This window comes from Diospyros lotus, chromosome 4 (genome assembly GCF_014633365.1).
Source record: "Diospyros lotus cultivar Yz01 chromosome 4, ASM1463336v1, whole genome shotgun sequence".
Lineage (NCBI taxonomy): Eukaryota > Viridiplantae > Streptophyta > Magnoliopsida > Ericales > Ebenaceae > Diospyros > Diospyros lotus.
The window spans coordinates 13,722,011-13,740,930 of NC_068341.1; the positions used below are offsets into that span (position 1 = coordinate 13,722,011).

General features: G+C 33.1%; 1 protein-coding gene across 7 annotated transcripts; it reads left to right on the forward strand.

The window, feature by feature from the left end:
• The first annotated feature begins 8,151 nt into the window (after window positions 1-8,151).
• On the forward strand, window positions 8,152-17,369 carry LOC127799973 (protein SICKLE-like). 7 transcript variants are annotated; one of them, XM_052334296.1, is made up of 5 exons: window positions 8,152-8,308; window positions 8,467-8,705; window positions 9,741-9,828; window positions 15,664-15,939; window positions 16,215-17,369. In XM_052334296.1, exons 4-5 carry the CDS (start codon window positions 15,669-15,671, stop codon window positions 17,003-17,005), a joined length of 1,062 nt encoding a protein of 353 aa, XP_052190256.1. In that variant the 5' UTR covers window positions 8,152-8,308; window positions 8,467-8,705; window positions 9,741-9,828; window positions 15,664-15,668; the 3' UTR covers window positions 17,006-17,369. The 7 variants fall into 7 exon arrangements, with proteins under 7 accessions (XP_052190256.1, XP_052190258.1, XP_052190257.1 ...); XM_052334298.1 differs by having other exon boundaries at window positions 9,744-9,828; XM_052334300.1 differs by having other exon boundaries at window positions 8,170-8,308; window positions 8,559-8,705.
• Window positions 17,370-18,920: the final 1,551 nt, after the last annotated feature.

An 18,920-nucleotide genomic window follows, 5' to 3' on the forward strand; every position in this document is an offset into this window, starting at 1 on the left:
TTAGTGATAATGCAAGTATGGTGAATTCTCGTCGAGGGCGTTTTGGCTTTATGATTTAGCTAAAAGGATAATTATTGCAATTTGCAAAATCACTTTGAATTACTATGTGGATTGGGTTTGAATTTCCATTATTGTTTTAATTAAAAGGAAATTAATTATTGTATTTGAATTCCCATTATTGTTGCCTAAGGAACAAGCATAGGCCATTACATACCGCAAATTTGAATTATAGTTTGCAAATTATTTCTATATTGGCCTTATTTCTAATTTGATTTTTTTTTAATCAAATTTCACATGATTACTATTCACTAATAATCGATAAAGAATGTCAACATATGGGTATTCAAAATCTAAAATTATGAAAAAAAAATGCAGCAAGAAATATGTTTGATATGGGATGGGAATATGCCATTGATGTGGATAAGAACTCAAGAAAAATGCATAGTAAATTTTGTGATAAAATATTTTTTGGAAGCATTTTTTGCCTTAAGCATCACTTAGCTGTTAGATATGAGCCTTAAAGACCAATTCTAGTGACACAAAGGGACTCGATCTTGTAATTCTTTAAATATTATTTAAATGACAAGTTTATGTTTTATTTAAATTACAATATGGTTTAAATTATAAAACATACATCCATGAGTATAATAAGGAGTGTATACCTTTCTTAAGCGTTAAGAATACGAGTTACGGATAATCCACAGTTCGTTATACTATAAACATGTTCCTGGCCAGAGAATTCATAATCTGGATAATAGCAACTCGTAAAGGCCAGCACATTGTCTTCTTCCTTATTCAGTATGAGATACTGAAAGATAAGGTTAGTGAGTCTCGTGCCATTCTGTATGAGATATAGAAGGAAGATGAATGGGTGCTCGTTACAAGAACGAGTTCACTGAACGGGACTGTTAACATTAAATCACATAGGTTATTTCTCACGGGTCAATGATTTAATGTTAGCTACGATTTTTGCAACTAGTCCTTAGATCTGAGATGACATGGATATCTATGTATTGCTGGATTAGGATATCAACGATATTATGTGGTTGTTCTAATCAAGGAAAATCATATGTATCTATGTGCCTGATTCAGTGATACATGAGTTATGTGTGCATCAAACATGGAATCTATCACCTCGAGATTTATGAGGAAGATATCTTATGCGATCTAGTAATCACTTAATGATAAAACCTTGGTCGAGGTAATATGACGATGGAATTTGTTCCATATGGGTTGTGTCATAATTAGTCAATATTGATTTTGGATTTGGTCATATGACGAGATTAAGAGATTCGACCCACTGACCATGATCTCATATCTTGTCGGGATATAGGATGATAGAGGGACTGTATTGCATAGTAACGTAGTAAAAGGTTCACAATATCCGCTTCACAATAAATTGGGTAATCATGACATATTGCTAAATGTCACTCGTGATTTACAAGAATTAATTGTTGATTATTCTTGTTGCCAATTTATTTGTGAACCCAGAAAGTCTCACCCAAAAAGAAATCACTTTCAAAGAGAAAATAGATAAATTAGTAATTTTATAATTACTAATAATAGTGTATTTATTTATAGGATAAATAAGAATAATTAAATAATTATATTGTGAATATAATTGTTTAATCATTAATTGGGTTGGGCCTTTTGCTAGGACATTAGGCTTGGCCCAATAGCACTATTGAATTCAAGTTAACTTAAATGATTTGGGCTTGGCCCAATTACATTAAATGAAATGGGCTTGAGAAGCCCAACCCATTTAATGTATATATAAGCTCTCCATCTCTTCATTTTACTTCACTTGATTCTTCTTGAATCACTTAAAGTTTGAGAGAGTTTTGAAGAAGTGTTCTTGAATCCAAAGAGGTAAGTTAGAAATTTTTGTGAAAATTTTCTTACTTATCATTCTCTTTGAAATTATTGGATAGAAGTGATTTCGGGTGGACCGACTTGGCATCCTACACTTGGAGGATTAAACGGCGGGAAATCTAACGGTGAAATCGGATTTCATCAAAAGAAGTAACCTTTCATTTTTGTTTCCAATTAGTTAATCATAATTTCTGAAAAACGGGATACTGCAAATTAAATTTTAATTTTCACTATGCATATGATAAGATATATGTAATCCCAACATTAGCTTGTACTCGTAAAGATGTGAAGTCTTGTATAAGTTTTCTGAATAATATTAAAAAGGAAATGTTGGGGCCATGAGTGCCCAAAAGAAATGATGGGACCCCATAACCCCAACACTTTTCTGAAGGCATTTTTCGCCATAAGCATCACTTAACTTGTACTCGTAAAGATATGGAGTCTTATATAAGTCTTCTGAATGATGTTAAAAATGTAATGTTGGCAATTTTGGTGAAAAATTGTGAAGCTACTAAAGAAAAAGAAAGATAATCCATGGTATTGATGATTTTAATAATGAGGGTGATCAAATACAACACGTTACATCAAAAGAAAAATATTTCTTATCACAAGATTAGAGTGAAATATTTGGGAAAAAAAATAACTCGCATCATGGAATTTCTTGAGGAGTACAAAGCTAAATGAAAAAAAAAAAAAATGTTGCTCAATTATGTCAAATGGGTGGACCAATAAAAATAGATTCAATTTGTAATTTCTTAGTTAATAGCCCAAAAAGGACAAATTTTTTTACCTCAATTGATAAATTTGATATTTCTAAAACTGCTGACAAAGTGTTTGAGATGTTAGATGCGATTGTGGAGAAAGTAGGAAATCAGAATGTGGTGTAAGTTATAATTGATAATACTACAAATTATAAAGGTGTAGGTGAGATGCTAATGGAGATAAGAAAATGGTTGTATCGGACTCCATGTACTACCTACTACATTGACTTGATACTAGAGGATTTTGAAAAAAAACTCAAAGTTTATGCTACTACCATTACAAAGGCTAGGAGAATATCAACCTACATCCATTCAATAACTTTTTTCATTTTTATGTTGAGACATTTTACAAAAGGAAGAGACTTGATAAGACAAGTTGTTAATCGCCTTATAACTGCATATTTGACTTTAGGTTGCCTTAGTGAGCTAAAAGGTCCCTTGATAACAATGTTTACTTTAACGTCATGGAAGTCTAGTAGATTTGCCTCTCAACAAGAAAGGAAACAAGTTCAACAAATGGTGTTAGATTTTAGAAAAATATAATTTATTGCCTGAATGCAGCATTGCCATTGGTAAGAGTTATTCGATTGGTTGATTAAGATGAACAATCAACTATGGGCGTTCTTTATGAGGAGATGGATCGAGCTAGAGTGAAGATTAAAACCAATTTTAAGAATGTAAAGAAAAAGTAAGTTACTAACTATATATGGTTTTATCATTTTACAATCCTTACATTCCTTTACATACACCTATTTATTTAATTTTATCATTTTTTATGTAGCTTTGAGTCAATTTTGAATATTGTTAATGAAATATGAGAATTTCAAGTACATATGCTATTACATGTTACAACTTATTACTTGAACCCTCATTATTATTATAGTTTGAATTTAAAGTTAATATGGAAATAAAATTAAAACTATTTAATTGCATTGAAAGAATGGTTAGAGATCCAGATGAAATGGACAAAATACATGTGCAAGTTGAATCTGTTAAGCGTTCAAGATATAAAAAAACTCTAACAAAGTGGTGGGACACCTATGAAGATAGATGTCTTGAATTGCAAAATTTTGCTATTCATGTGCTGAGCTTGACATGAAGCTCTTCTGGGTGTGAACAAAATTGGAGTGCATTTGATATGGTAAGCAAAATAGCCTTTAAAAATTGAGTAATAATGATATTTTTGTTGGTGGTTTTGAACTTGAAGATGACATTGATTTAAAAGATGTTGATGATAATGGTCATTGCTTAATGGTCATTGCTTAGACTTGGATGAAGATTTAAATATTTCTACTAATGATTTATTTTATTTTGTATTTTACACTTATAATGATAAATGTAGAAGTTTAACAATATTTATTATTTTCATGACTTAATATTTTTATTTATATTTAAGAACAATGTTTGTTGACGATGATGATAATATTCGTTGTTTGAAATTTTGATTGTGGATGAATGAATGATGAATTAATGATAAATTATAGACTTAATATTTAGAAATTTTATATTATTTAGTATTTTTAAAATTGATAGATGAAATAATTTTGAAATAGGTACATTATTTCATTTATATTAAGTATTATGTCATTATAAATATATATTTACATAAATTAAATAATATTTTTAATTATCCACAATACCTTACGATTCAATTTTATAAACTCTCTTATGATCCCACTTAAAATTTTGATTTTAACAACTTTGGTTGTAGTTAAAATGAACTAAATTGATATTTTAATATATTAAGCCGAGTCTAGCTCAAGCTAGACAAGAGTTATTTTGGTGGTAATTTAATAATATAAATAAATATTAAAAAATATTTAACATTTACTTTATTTGCTTTTTGAGACGCAAAATCATTAATTTCATCTTTGTATTTAATTTTAGAAAGTAAATTTGTTTCAATTGACAATATAGATAATAAGAAAAGATTTAAAAACATAAAAGTTGAATAAACAAAAAATATAAAAAATCTACAGCTAGGTCCTACAAATTAAAAAGTTATCGATTTACTTTTATTTTTTTTAATGCCCAGATTAGTACGGATTTCTTTGATGAAATTTTTGTTGTTAAAATAATCATTTTATCAAATTATTCTCATAAAATAACACCAATTTTTGCTCTTTTTTCGTTACATTATTAATTTACATATCACTATTTATTGTTTAACATTACACAAATGATTTGTGGATTTGGAGAGTTGGGGGCCTGCTCGTTTAAATAACACTTTATCATTTATTGCCTAATATTGAAAAATGATTCATTGATTTGGAGAGTCTTATCGTCCAAATAACATATCACTATTTATTGTCTAACATTTAAAAATATTCCGTAGACTTAGGGGGTTAGGGTTTTCTTGTCCAAATAGAACAACAAAATAAGCATAGTATGAATTTAAACAAAAAACCATCATAAAATACAAGTAATGAGTTTGCAACTCAAAAAAATAAAAAAAGTAAAATTTAAATAATTTGTGATTAGATTTTGAGCCCCTATTTTTTGGAGGCCTTAAGCATATACCTCAGTGGTATATGCCTTGAGTCAACACTAACCTAGGTCTGAGTTTGGGTTTGATTCTTTCTCTCCATATCTAAGATAAATATTTAGTTGGGTGCAAGTGCACGTGTGACCCATCTAGAAAATTATTTTACATAAAATAAAAAAATTAAAATTTATTCAAAAAATAAAAATTTCTAAATAGGAAATGGAGAATTGAAAAATATTTTTATTAAAAATCTTATTCAAATTTAAATATAAAAAATTAAAAAACACTATTCTCTAAAATTAAACTCTTAAAATGACTTTTTTTTTTTAATTTTTCTTTATTATTTTAAAATTTTGAAGAAAGATGTTTGCACAAAAAATTTTCAAGACATTTTTATCTCATTTCCTAACATAAATTATGGGCCTTTTTAGCTATAGATAATATTTAATATTTTTTAACTTCAAATATTATAACTAGATAGATTCTAATATTTTACGTTTCAAAAATCAATAAGATTCGTTTATAATAAATTCATGCAAAATATTTTTGATAGCTTCTAATTCTTAATATAAAAATAAAAAAAAATTGAGTTTTTTGTTTTGTAATTAGAGATCTAATAGAAATTGAAGCCAAACAAATTATAAATTATTTTTATAACTAGACAAACCCTTATATTTTGAAAAATTATTTTTTTATATTCCATACAATATCGATCGTTGCAAATTACCTAAATAATCGAGAATAAACAAATACCATATTTATAGAAATTTTTAATAAAATATGATATATATATACTCAACTACGATATATATTAAATTATAATTGACAGTACAGTTAAGCTTACAATTGAGCATATATATAAACTCTTCTGATGAAAGAATTGGTAAGGAAAAAAAGTGATGAGAATTAAAAATAGTAGCATACTTATATTTGTGGTAATAATATCTCGTGTTTGTTAAGGGAAACCCTAGTTTCAGACAATGCCAAAAAGAAATCGAGCTAACTTGGAATCAAAAAAATCAAATACAAGGAGATTTGAAACTATTTTTTTTTTTAAATAAACACGGGGTCTTATCTTTCTCGATCACAATTTTAAAAAAAATCGCTATAATGATCAAGAAGATTTTCACGAACAAGGATATGTTATTCTTACCATTTCTCTTCATTCTTAGAATTGATTTTTCTTTACCAATTATTTCATTTGATATTTTAAATTCGTACATGTTTGCTTCTCCATTTGAGTATCTAAGGTAATTTATAGCGAAAGATCAATATTGTACAAAATTATGAAAATTTTGTTGCTTAACATCCAAACACATCCCAATGCAGGACATGTATAGTCAAAACCACGTCATCCTTAAAAATATAGGTATTTTAAGACCGTCGCTATTCTAATCAAAGTACCAAAAAAATATAGGTATCCAAACATTTGAGAGCCAAGATGGACCAATTAGAAGGACTTCTATTTTTCTGCAACATCTTTTCAAGTTAGGCGCTTGTTCCATGATAGATAGTTCCATATCGAGATATCAATTATTTGGTTCATTTGGAAATAATAATCTGAAATTCAAGAGTATCTCAAAGCCAACTAGGGGCAAACTGAAAGGTTCAAGTCAATTAAGGATTGATAGGGGTGAGCAAAAGTTCAGATAAATCAAACTAATCGAATCGAATCGACAAGTTCGGTCGGTTTGATTTGTTTTTTTATCGGTAATGGTTCGGTTCGGTTATTTCCTTTAAGATTTTCGATTATTTAGTTCGATTCGATTATTACCCTTAGTTCGGTTCGGTTATTTTTTTTTTCAAGAATTTCAATTTTTCGATTCGATTTTTTTGGTATTATTAACTAAAAAATCGAACTGAACTGACAAATTAGCCATTTTTTATTAGGTTCAGTTCGATTATAATCGATTGCACACCCCTAAAGATTGACGATCCTTCCATTGCTCCTTTAATTTTCTTATTCCTCTTACAATTCTCTTGAATTGTTTTTCTTGACAATTTAAAAAAATAAATAAGGTAACAATTATTACAAATAAAGGGTTTGATTTTCTTCCTATCTAACATATAAAAATAATTATAATTTCATTTTATATTTATCATTACAATTGAGGATAAGGGAAAAAAAACCAAATTTCGAGTGTTTCGTTATCAATTGGTAATTCTCTTATGACTTAATTTCTAATAAATCTAAGTGCACGTTTAATTATTTGGTAATTCTCTTATGACTTAATTTCTAATAAATCTAAGTGCACGTTTAATTATTAAATTACGCAAATTACATGAGTTTTATGATTTATAAGCATGATGTATAATTGTATGGTATGGTTGTACATGCAATATTATATCTTATATTTATAATCCATTGTCAATAGTTCTTCTTCTTCTTCTTTTTTTTTTTTTTTTTGCTTAGATTTCTTCAATTGTTATAACTTATTTTAGTGATTAAAAATGACAATATTTCGTGTATTCACAACAAAAAAAATCATATTTAGCAATTAATTTTAGAGAATGCATAGACGAAATTGGAGACTAATTTTGTCTACCTTCATGCAAAATTCTAAATATTTAATTCATCTCTAATTTAATTTTTAAGGCTAAAAATAATTAAACACACTAAATTTCCCTCATTAAGGGCAAAAAGTTATATTCATATTAAAAAATATAAAATTTATCTCTAATTTGGTCGCTAAATTTTTATGAAAAGTATAAGTTTTTATTATTTTAATATTATTTTTAAATAAAAAAACACTTTTATCCATCATTACCTAAAATATTAAAATATTATTTTTTAATAGACATGAACGTGGAGAGGAATGTTGCTGCCTGTAAAGGGGAATTTTTTTTATTATTTTTATATTTTGATTCGAGATTTAGGGCTCCATCTTTGTTTAAAATGTTTTTTTTTTTTTTAAAAATAGAGACCGAATTTTGTCCATTTGTGTTGACGGAATTTTTCGTCTCAGAGCCGGACTTACGAAAATTTTCCGTCTCTAATCAGGAATTCCGTCGCTGAGACGGAATATTTTCCGTCTCTATATGAGATTGGGTAAAATCCCCAATCTCTTCCTTCCTTCTCCATTCTTCTCGAACCCCACCCGTCTCTCGCGCCTTCGTCGCCGCCGGTCGCCTCCTCCATCCTTATCCGCCGCCTTTAGTACTACCGCTATTGTCCCTTTTCTTTTATCAAGTATAATTTCTTTCCAATTCTATCTATTTTCATGCTAATCCTTTGTCTGCCAGTTCTATGATTGCATGTTTCTACTTCAAACTAGTATTGATTTAGTATTTGAAGTGCTATATATATATATATATATTCTTTCTTTCCCTGGCATGTTTCGCATTTAGGTTTGTTTTGAGCGCTTAATTATCTGGATTATCACTGTCGATTGGGAAAAGCCCTTAGATCAGCGGCTCCATTCTCTTCTTGGCGTTGGCAGTGGGCAAACGCATTAGGAACACAAAAGCCGGGCGTTGTTTTCGACCGATATAGCAAGAAGCTTCTCTCAATAGTTCTCCCGGCCAGTTGCTCACCAGAAAACCCTAACCACCATTCTTCACGATCCGAGAGGCGGAACCCTAAAAGGGTACGTTTCTAAACCGATTTGGCATTGTTTTATGCGTCTGATTAGGCGTTTTTTTTCCCAATTCGCTTGGTTGCTAAACTGGATAGGTTATATCATGATGTGTACTTGGGCGTCTTAGATTCTTGTACTCTCGCCCAACGATTCTGCTATATTCAGGACTGGCTCTCAACGAATAGGAAAGCAAGCTTACTTTATGTCTATAATCTTTTACGAATGGAGTCAAAGTGGATTTTGTCCACAAAATTCTGTTAATTTTCTTCTAAATTCTTAAATTTGTGAAAAAAATTAAGATTGGCTTCAATTTAAGTGATGAGAGCTGAAAGGCGTGTTTTTCAATTTAAGTAATGAGAGCTGAAAGGCGTGTTTTCTAACTTATTGCATTCTAGTATTGCATATATGCTAATTTTATGGCAGAAGAACTGCAAATAGAAACACCTGATAATCTAATGCAGCATTGGTAGATGCACACGAGGTATACACTTTACACTGTAAAAGATGTAAGCGTTGATATTCCTTTAAATGGATGTCGGAATAACCTCTCTTGTGTTAATTTCATGCCTGCAGATCATTTCTCAGTTAATTTTCTTGAATTTCATTTTCACCTATTGTGGCCGCTAGTCTATCTCTATTCATCTATTTTTATTTTTTTTTATGTGAAAAACAAGAAAAAAAGATTTATGTCCACAGTAATAATGTAGAAATTGTTAGGGAGAAAAGATAAATGTCATAAATCATAACCACAAAATTTAATCATCTCAAATAAAAATCCTAGTAGTTACAAAGACATTGGGTGCACTTATATTTTTACTATTTCACGTAGCTAACATGCTTCTATGTATACATTATATGCCATGTGCCGAGAAAGTTTGGAAAAGGAATGGGAAATTGAATTTTTAGATTTGATTTGTTTTTCCTTGACAGATCTGTTTTCTTTTTTATATTCATATTTTCCTTCAATTTCCATGTTGATATTTTATAAAACCTGAATGGTGTTTGGTGTAATTCCCTCGTCCTTGTATCGTTCAATTTTATCAGCAGGCAAAACCCTAGAAGAAGGTAAAAACTTTTTCCGATCAACCCTGCCAATACCATCGGAACCCCCTAAGAAAAGTCTCACAAAGCTGTGAGTATTGTCGTCCTACGCTCTTTTTTGATTCCCCTTTCATGTTCATCGAATTATTGGATACTGCCTTTGAATTGTGGTTAATTATGCCTTCATATTGGGGAATTTTCTTGATGAAGATCATAGAGAAATATTTTGGAAAACTATATTTTAGGCCTAAAAGTAAAAATTAATATTGTTTATTATTTTATTAGTTTCTTTATTATAATTTGTTACGTAAGTTTCAATCTAATTAGACACTGATTACCATTATAATCTTAATTAGATTAGTCTAAGAAATCCTAGTTAGAATAGGTTTCCATCTATTAGTTGTCTATGTATATTCCTTTAATAAAGAATTGAAGGATTGACTTGTCAGATCCTTGAATCTGACAGGGAATTCTTGACCAAATTGACAAGAATTGGGAAGGAAATGAGTGAGAAATGAAAGGAAATGTAGGGAGAGGGAGCAGAAACAGAGAACGAGAGAGGGAAGGATTGAGAGAAAAGAGAGAGAAATTGGAGCGGGAAAATAGAATTTTCTCAATTTTATTCTTTGATGCCCTTGAATTGGCTGGATCAGTTGTTATATACTGATCCTAGCCACCGAGAATGGCACCAAAAGGCCACAAAAGTCAAAATGGGTACAATTGCCCAAGCTACTATCTAGGTACATGACAATTCCCCCCCCTCTTGAAGGATTGACTTGTCAGATCCTTGAATCTGACAGGGAATTCTTGACCAAATTGACAAGAATTGGGAAGGAAATGAGTGAGAAATGTAGGGAGAGGGAGCAGAAACAGAGAACGAGAGAGGGAAGGATTGAGAGAAAAGAGAGAGAAATTGGAGCGGGAAAGTAGAATTTTCTCAAGTTTATTCTTTGATGCCCTTGAATTGGCTGGATCAGTTGTTATATACTGATCCTAGCCACTGAGAATGGCACCAAAAGGCCACAAAAGTCAAAATGGGTACAATTGCCCAAGCTACTATCTAGGTACATGACAATTCCTCCCCCCTGCCGCGGAAAATTTGTTGTTCTCAAGAAATACAATGACCTCCTATAGGAGTAGATTTCCAGCCTTCCAATTTTCAGCCTCGTCGATTTCTTCTCTTCCACAGCTTGCATGGAGGAATGTTGAAAATTCCCTGTAAATTCCTTCTAGAAATCAGTTTGCAGGTTCCCATCTTCAAGCTGCCAGTGAGAGTTACCTTCTTTCCTCTCTTCTCGTAGGTAACCTCCAATTCGTTGAAGTCAAATATTATTGGGTTGCGTCTAATCCACTCCTAACACAATGTTACATCCATCTAACTTTAATAGCCATAATTCAGTGATATATTCTTCCCCTCGCATTTCCTAGCTGAAGTCAGCACACTTGGATTTACTATACACCTTGCTTTCATTTGCCATAGTGACCGACAAAGGAAAAGTTTTCTGCAAGTCACAACCCAAGTCCTTGACTGTTTCCTCATTGAGGAAACTGTGTGTATTGCCACTATCAATTAATATCATTAACTTTTTATCCCTTACCTGGCCCTCCACTTTGATGATTTTGTTTGAGGGACACCCTTTTAAGGCATGTAATGAAATTCCTCCTCCTCACTCATCAGTGACTTTCTCTTCCTCTAATACCTCTTCATTTCTTTCTTCCAAAAGTAATAGCTGCCTGTTACAACAATGTCTAGGAGAATATTTTTCTCCACATTTGAAGGCAAAGTCCCATCTGCCTCCTTTGTTCTGTAATATCAGCTTTTGTCATATTCAGTTGATAGGACGAGGATGGGTCTTGAGAAGTTTTTTGAAAGAATTTTCCCTTATTGGTTCCATTGAAATTTCTAGCAACCGAGGACACCCGTGCTTCCCCCAACTCAATTCCTTTATATGGGATTATGTTCTTTCTCATTAAAAGCTTCTACTGTAGGGGTGTGTTTGATTGCAAGTATGGAATTTACATGGAAAGAAAATAAGTTCTAGGCAATTCAATTGCCTAGAAATTATTTGCATGAAAATTATCAATTAAGGCTGTTTGATTGATTTAATTTTCAACCTAGAAATTGTCATACTTTTTAATTTTTGATGTTGATTACAATTATTTTCCGTGGAATTCCCTCCCCAAACCCACCTCCGTCTCCTCCCTGCCTCCCCCCATCTCTCTCGTTCTTTCTCTCCCCCTCCCAAACCCATATTGATTGGCCGTCGTTGCCGTCCAGCCACTGCCGCTGCCATCTTCATCCAGTAATGCATTCATTTGCCGATGGTCGACCCTCACTGGTCGTCGTTACCATCGCCACCGTCGCTACCATCTTCCTCCTGCAACGCGTCCGTTCATCGATGGCCGATCCTCACTAATCGCCGTTGCCATCTTCCTCTTGCAACGCGTCCGTTCGCCAATGGATGATCCTCACTGCTCGCTGATGGCCACTGCAACTGCTGGATCTGACCTTTTCTTCTCTTCTCCGTTGGTGGGCAAAAGGGGAAGGAGCTGTGATGGGTGGGTTTTTCATTTCCATGGAAAAATGCATCTACACTAGGGGTGTTCGCGGTGTGGTTTGGCCGGTCTGAATCATTTTCAGCACGCCAAACCGCTAGTGCGGTTTTTCAACCAAACCAGACCGCGGTCTGGTTTGGGTTCGGCCAAACCACACCAAACCAAACCGCAATTTGCTGTCTGGTTTGGTGCGGTTTACCGCGGTTTGAAATGCTACTTAAAATCACTAAAAAAGATATTTAAAAATGGTAAAAAAAGACACAAATATTGGTAAATAAAGATAATTAAATGTAAATAAATAGGAGCAAAAAATAAAGACAAAATAGTGTAAAAAATAAATAGGATGGGCAGCCAATTATTAGATTTTTATAATAATAATTTTTTATAATTTTTTTTTATTATTTTCTTGGGCGGTTTGGTTTAAAACCGAACCGCAAACTGTCCAAACTGCAAACCGCTCGGTTTGGACAGAATCCAAACCGTTTTCGACCGCAAAAAAAAAAAATTCGATCGGTTCGGTTCGGTTTGGCCGGTTTCCGCGGTGCACCGGTTTTTTTGAACACCCCTAATCTACACCCCCACCCCACTAGGGATGCCAATGAGCTGAGCCATTTGGGCTAGGTTCGGTTAAAACTTATTTTGGTTCGTTCATTAAGGTAAATGAGCCGAGCTTGAGCCTAAATTTGAAGCTCGATTTGTTAACGTGCTGAGCTTGAGCTCAGTAAAATTCAGCTCGATAAGCTCGCAAGCTGGCTTGAATAGCAGCTCGTGAGCTGGCTTGTGAATAAGTTTATTTATAAATGCATTAATAGAGTTATTTTTAATTTTGAGTATACTTATTATACTCGACAATTTTTTTATTTTTAATCATGTCAAACCTATAAAAATTTGTTGTAACTTAAAATTAATCAGTTAATGTATGATCTTAATAGAATAATTATCATTTTAATCTAGTAAGAAAATGTTTAGTTGAGTAATAACTGAAAAATATTTTCCTCGACTAATTTTTTTTTAATCAAATAAAATCTAAACATTTAAGGGATTAATCGATTATATAGTTATCTTACTCACATATATGATAGAATAACATTAATTAAATAACCAAATGGTTATTCGAGTAAGTGGTACATTGCATTGGTTTACTAACTATAACATTTAATTTAAGTATCATAGTAATAAACATGATTTAAGATAATGACTCTATATTTGTAATTTTGTGTCATTGAATTTCAAAAAATTACTACTTAGTAACTTTATATCTCACTTGAGTAATACTTAATTTACTTTATTAAAGTCTAACGTTATATTAAATTTTAAAAACTTAATTGTTATAGATAGTATTAAATGCACATTCTAAATATTTTATTTCCAAACAAAATATATAAACTGACATCACATTAATAATAGTTCATAATAATGATTAATACTTCATATTTGATACATCATAAAAGTGATTAAATTTTTATATTTTATATATTATAAATTATAAGAAGACACCCTATATAAATATTTTAAGTCATTAATAGAATGTGCTGATAAAAAAATTTATTGTAACTTAAAATTAATTAATTAATGTGTGAGTTTAATAATTTAATTATCATTTTAATCGAGTAAGAAAATATTTAATTGAATAACTATTTAAATAGTTATTCGACTAAATGAATGTTTAATAGAATGTGTTGATAACCAAATTGTATTTTTGTATTATTAAAATCTTAAAAATTACTACTTAATTGACAAAAATATTTGTTATGACTTAAAATTAATCAATTAATGTATGAGCATAATAGAATAATTATTATGACTACTATATCCTTGGGGATCCTTGGGATCGTGACACTTATATGAATCAAAGTTTGCCAAAAATCATCTGGGGTAGGAGTGTTCAAAAAAATTGCTCGACCGCAGTTTCTGGCCAAATCGCACCGAACCAGTCGGTTTTTTAGAATTGGTGGTCCGGTTCAGTTTGGAGAACTTCCAAACGCCTGGTTCAGTTCCAAATCGAACCGCCCGCATATATTTTATAAAAATAAAAAAATAAAAATATAATATAAAGTATAAAAGGCCCAAAAACCCTAAAATTTGCCATTTTGCACCTAGAGCCCCCCGTCACACCCTATTGCTTTCCTCTTTGCCATTTCCATCGGACAATCGCCAATCGACCCCAACCCACCGACGGCCCCACACTATCGCAGCCGGCAACACCCTTTCTGATCCCCCACCCCGACATCGATCAACCCCAACCCCACCCTAGCCCCCTGCCGTTGTAGGCTTGAGCGCCCTCTCGGCTCTCCCATTCCGATCGCCCGTCGCCCCATTTTCTTCCTCCTCCCATTCCCATCGTCGGTCGCTGGTCGTGTCACTGTTTGAATCGCGTCATAATCGCAATAGGTATGCTCTCTCTCTCTCTCTGTTGATTATGCCATGTTTGGAACACAAGGCATGTTCTGGCCTTTGGGTGAGTTGTAGTGCGGGTCTTCAACATCACGAAGCTTCTAGGTTCGGTAAGTTGTGTTGTAGGAAACCGAACCACAAAATGCAGTGCGGTTCGGTGCGGTTTTTCCGCACCAAATCAAACTATTCGATTTGATTATGAAGAAAACCGAGCTTGCGGTTCGGCGCATTAAACCAGCTCAAAATCGGACAGACCAAACCGCGAACACCCCTAATCTGGGGCTCAAATTTAAAAACTCATTAGGGCTTTTTGTTTGTCCTCTAATCTCGTATTTGCGATTATTGTTTGTGTTTAATGGTGTTTCCATTATTGGATTCTTGCGCATTTTTGCCCCTTGCTCTCTTGCTATATTTCTTTTTCTGTTGTATGATTGGAGCTTGAGGTCAAAAACTTGCTATCAGTTTTGTCACAACTGTGGGCCCAATAAGGTTTTGGTTCTCTCCTATTCAGTACAACCCTGTTTTGGTTGATTTTTTGTTATAGATTTTCATTTTTGTTGATTTTTGGTTTTTAGATTTCTTTTGGTAGTACGTGCAGAATATAAATGTTTCAGATTTCCAAGCTCGTATTTATTTTTCAAGGGCTTCTAGATGTCTGTTGTTGTTCAGCTTAGCAACAAGCTGTGTTGTTATGCAAGTGTGAGAAGTTGCGTTGACTTGCTTGCTCTCTGCTTTGCTGTAACCCAAGAGCAACATTCTATTTATTGTTGTTGTAATATGAGAGCAAGGTTTGATTATTATTGTTGCAAGAACCCTTGTTTTATTCAAACCCGGGGCCATCCTATATCAAAATTTGAAGCATAGTCAAGATTGCAAAAAAATTCTTTGTTTGTTAGTGCATCTTTTTCTTTTCTTTCTTTTACTTTTAGTTTTCCTGCAAATTAAATTTGATTTTGAGTGTTGTTTTGAATGTCAGAATAAATGGAAGAATCAGAGAAAAGAAGGGAGAGGTTGAAAGCAATGCGCATGGAAGCATTGCAGGGTGGAGTTAACAATGAAGTTGGGAACTTTGGGGAGCCTCAGCAGCTCTCAAATCCATTAATCGAAACCTCCACAACTCTACCTCTGCATGCAAATACAAACCAACCTGCGAGGTTTGACTATTATACAGATCCTATGTCTGCCTTCTCTACTAACAAGAGGAGGAGCATGCTCAACGATGAGAATTCACAGGACTATTTCACACCTGCAAGTAATAATGCCTTTTTCTTATAGTATATTGAACCTTTTAAGCTATTAACTTACTGAAATCTTTTGTTGTTTGAGTCTACATGTTTATGTAAAAATAATTGATTGTGTCTCGCTCATGTCTTGAGCTACATTAGCACATCATTCATGCCTGGATAATGTGTGGTCCTAATTAGGGTCTAAAAACCTCTCTTCCATGTATTAAGATCGCAATTGCCCAGTTCTTGCCTTTTCTTTTGCTTTCCATTCTGAATCTTGATTTATCTATTTATTTAACAGGACCAAGGGCAACTCCATCCCCAGCTCATCAGTTCCAACCAAATTATTCCCCTGATCAAAGACAGTACCAAGCACGAGCCCCGTATTACAGCCCGGGGCCAAGGAACCCCCCTCCAGCTCATCAGTTCCAAAGTAATCATTCCCCGGATCAAACAATGCACCAAGTATGGGATCCTTATAAGAGGTCGATTCCAAGTGGAAGCCCAATAGGGACAGTCAACTCTTTTGGCTCGCATCAAGGAACTCCTCGTGGTTGGAACAGTCCTGTTGGTTCAGGAAGCTATAACCTTCCATCTAATTCACCAGGAGGTAATTTCTCCAGTCCTCATTTTGGAGGTAGCCCCAGATTAAATACAGGTTGGGGCAGATCTCAGTGGTTCAGCAACAGTCCCAGCTCCATCTCAGGGCATGGAGGCAGCTCTACTTCTAATTTAGGAGGAGGTTCTGGCCGTGGGTCAGGCAATAACTTGCACCCTGGTTTAGGACGGGGTGGCAGGAGAGGCTTCCGCTCTCATGACAGTGTCTCAGCGGAGCTTAGACCAGATTTGTATTACCACAGATCAATGGTTGAAGATCCATGGAAGCTTTTGGAACTTGTTATTTGGAAAAAAGATCCTGCTAAGAGTTTATTTGCCAAGTATTCTTCAAAATCATCGCTTTCAAAATCTGAGTGTGGAAAAAAAGCTAAAATTACAGAAACCTCAAATGAGTCCAGTTCTCAGCCAAGCCTTGCAGAATACCTGGCAGCTGCATTTAGGGAAGCTGCTGAGAATGAAGCGACTAATGAGTAATGATAAACCAAGTTTATGAGGTTTTGGGAAAGTTGACACCCTGCCTGCTTCACGTAATTTGAGCAAAAACTGGCTGCCGGTTTCTATCATGTCTTGAAGCTGGGAGGGGGCTCATGCAACTTAGTGAGAACCAAAGATGCCATCACTCCTTAAAGCTACAAAAATTCTTCTGACGGCATTCTTGGAGTCTTAGAGATTGTTTGGCTTACCCATTTTTTTTCATAGTTTTTAAGCTATTTAACTTTCAAGTTAAAAGTTAGATAACGTTTAAATTGATAATGTATTTAGATAAATGTGTTTTTAAGTTATTAATTAATATTTATGTATTTGATTTGAAAGAGTCGATAAGTTATTAAAATTTGATAAAAAAGACTAAAATAGACATGATAAATGATGTAAAATTTTATTATTAAATATTAATAAATTAAACATAATTATTAAAAATATATTAATATAATATTATTATATTATATATATATATATATATATTGCACTTGCACTTGCACGCAATGAGAAGAACAGCAGTTGATGGTTGAGCGATGGCGCGACCCACCAATCCAACGGTAGCTTGTGGCAGTCTAGCTAGACGATAGCGACGACGGATTTGGAGGAGGGGCAATGATGGCAGTGGGTCTAGAGGAGAGGCGACGACGGCAGCGACAATAATGGCTAGAAGCAAAGGGAAGATGATGGGAGAAGAGAGCAAGGGAGGAGAAGAAGATATAACTGGAGAGCATAATAGTATTTTTGTCGGTTAACCATGTAACATTTTTGGCCAAAGCTAGAGAGCACCAACTTTTGTAAAATGCTATTATAATTGCTTTTAAGCTACATAACTTTTCAGTTGATTGTTATTGTCAAATACTTCATAACAAAACGTCATATAAATTATACACTGCATAAGTAGCTTATAAGCGGTCAAACAGTGAAAGCCAAATAGCCTCTTAATTATCTAAAAGCTTATAAGCGGTCAAACCATTAAGCCAAACAACCTCTTAATTATCTAGCTTTCCTCGTCTCAATTTTCCTACGTCGTGTATGGAAATATTACAAATGGCATGCATATTTAAAGAGAGTAGGAACCAGGAGGAAGAGATGGAGGGTGGATGGAGGATTAGCTCTGTGGAGGTTGCATTTAGGGCAAATGATTATAGTTTCAAATCAGTTATTGTCTGGTAGTAATGGAATATTTACTTACTGTTAGGGTACGTTTGATAGACATGAAAAATGAGGATGGAATTTATTTTCCATTTAAATTTCAAGAAATTCTATCAAACAGCTTTTCAATTCCATGGAATTCGAATTTCATTTTAGTTTAAAAAGTGAATATTTTTTTTGAAATCAAAGAATTGAAATTCCTAGGGGTTGGGGTGAGAATTAGAATTCCATGAAATTGAAATTCTACCCTCATTTTCCAACTTTATCAAACGCACCCTTATGGTTGAATTTTCTTTCCATGAAATTAGCTGTTTTCTTTGTGGCATTGAATGTTTGGAGTTCATGTATAATGGCTTGCATTTACTGTTCTAATTATTTTCTAGTTGTGAGCTTTGATATATAATTGGGTTCGTTTATTGTGATCGCGGAGCAGGAGTTCATGATTCTAGAAACTGTTTTTCCACTCCTTTTGCGTCGACTTGTCTGTTCTTGTACTCAAAAGACCATTTGAATAGGAATGAACCCTAACCTAGAAATTCAACTTCTCCAAAACCAAGCATGGATATCACTTTCCACTTGATGGCCTTTACTGTATATTCAACGGCATGTTCATATCTATAGTTGGTTAAAACTACTCCGCATAAGGGATGGTGCTACAGACAGTAGAATGATTGAAATTAAACATTCATTATAAACCATGTATTCTGCAGAAACAAAAGTAAACTAGAATTGAAATTTTTATCAAGGTCCTAGGTAA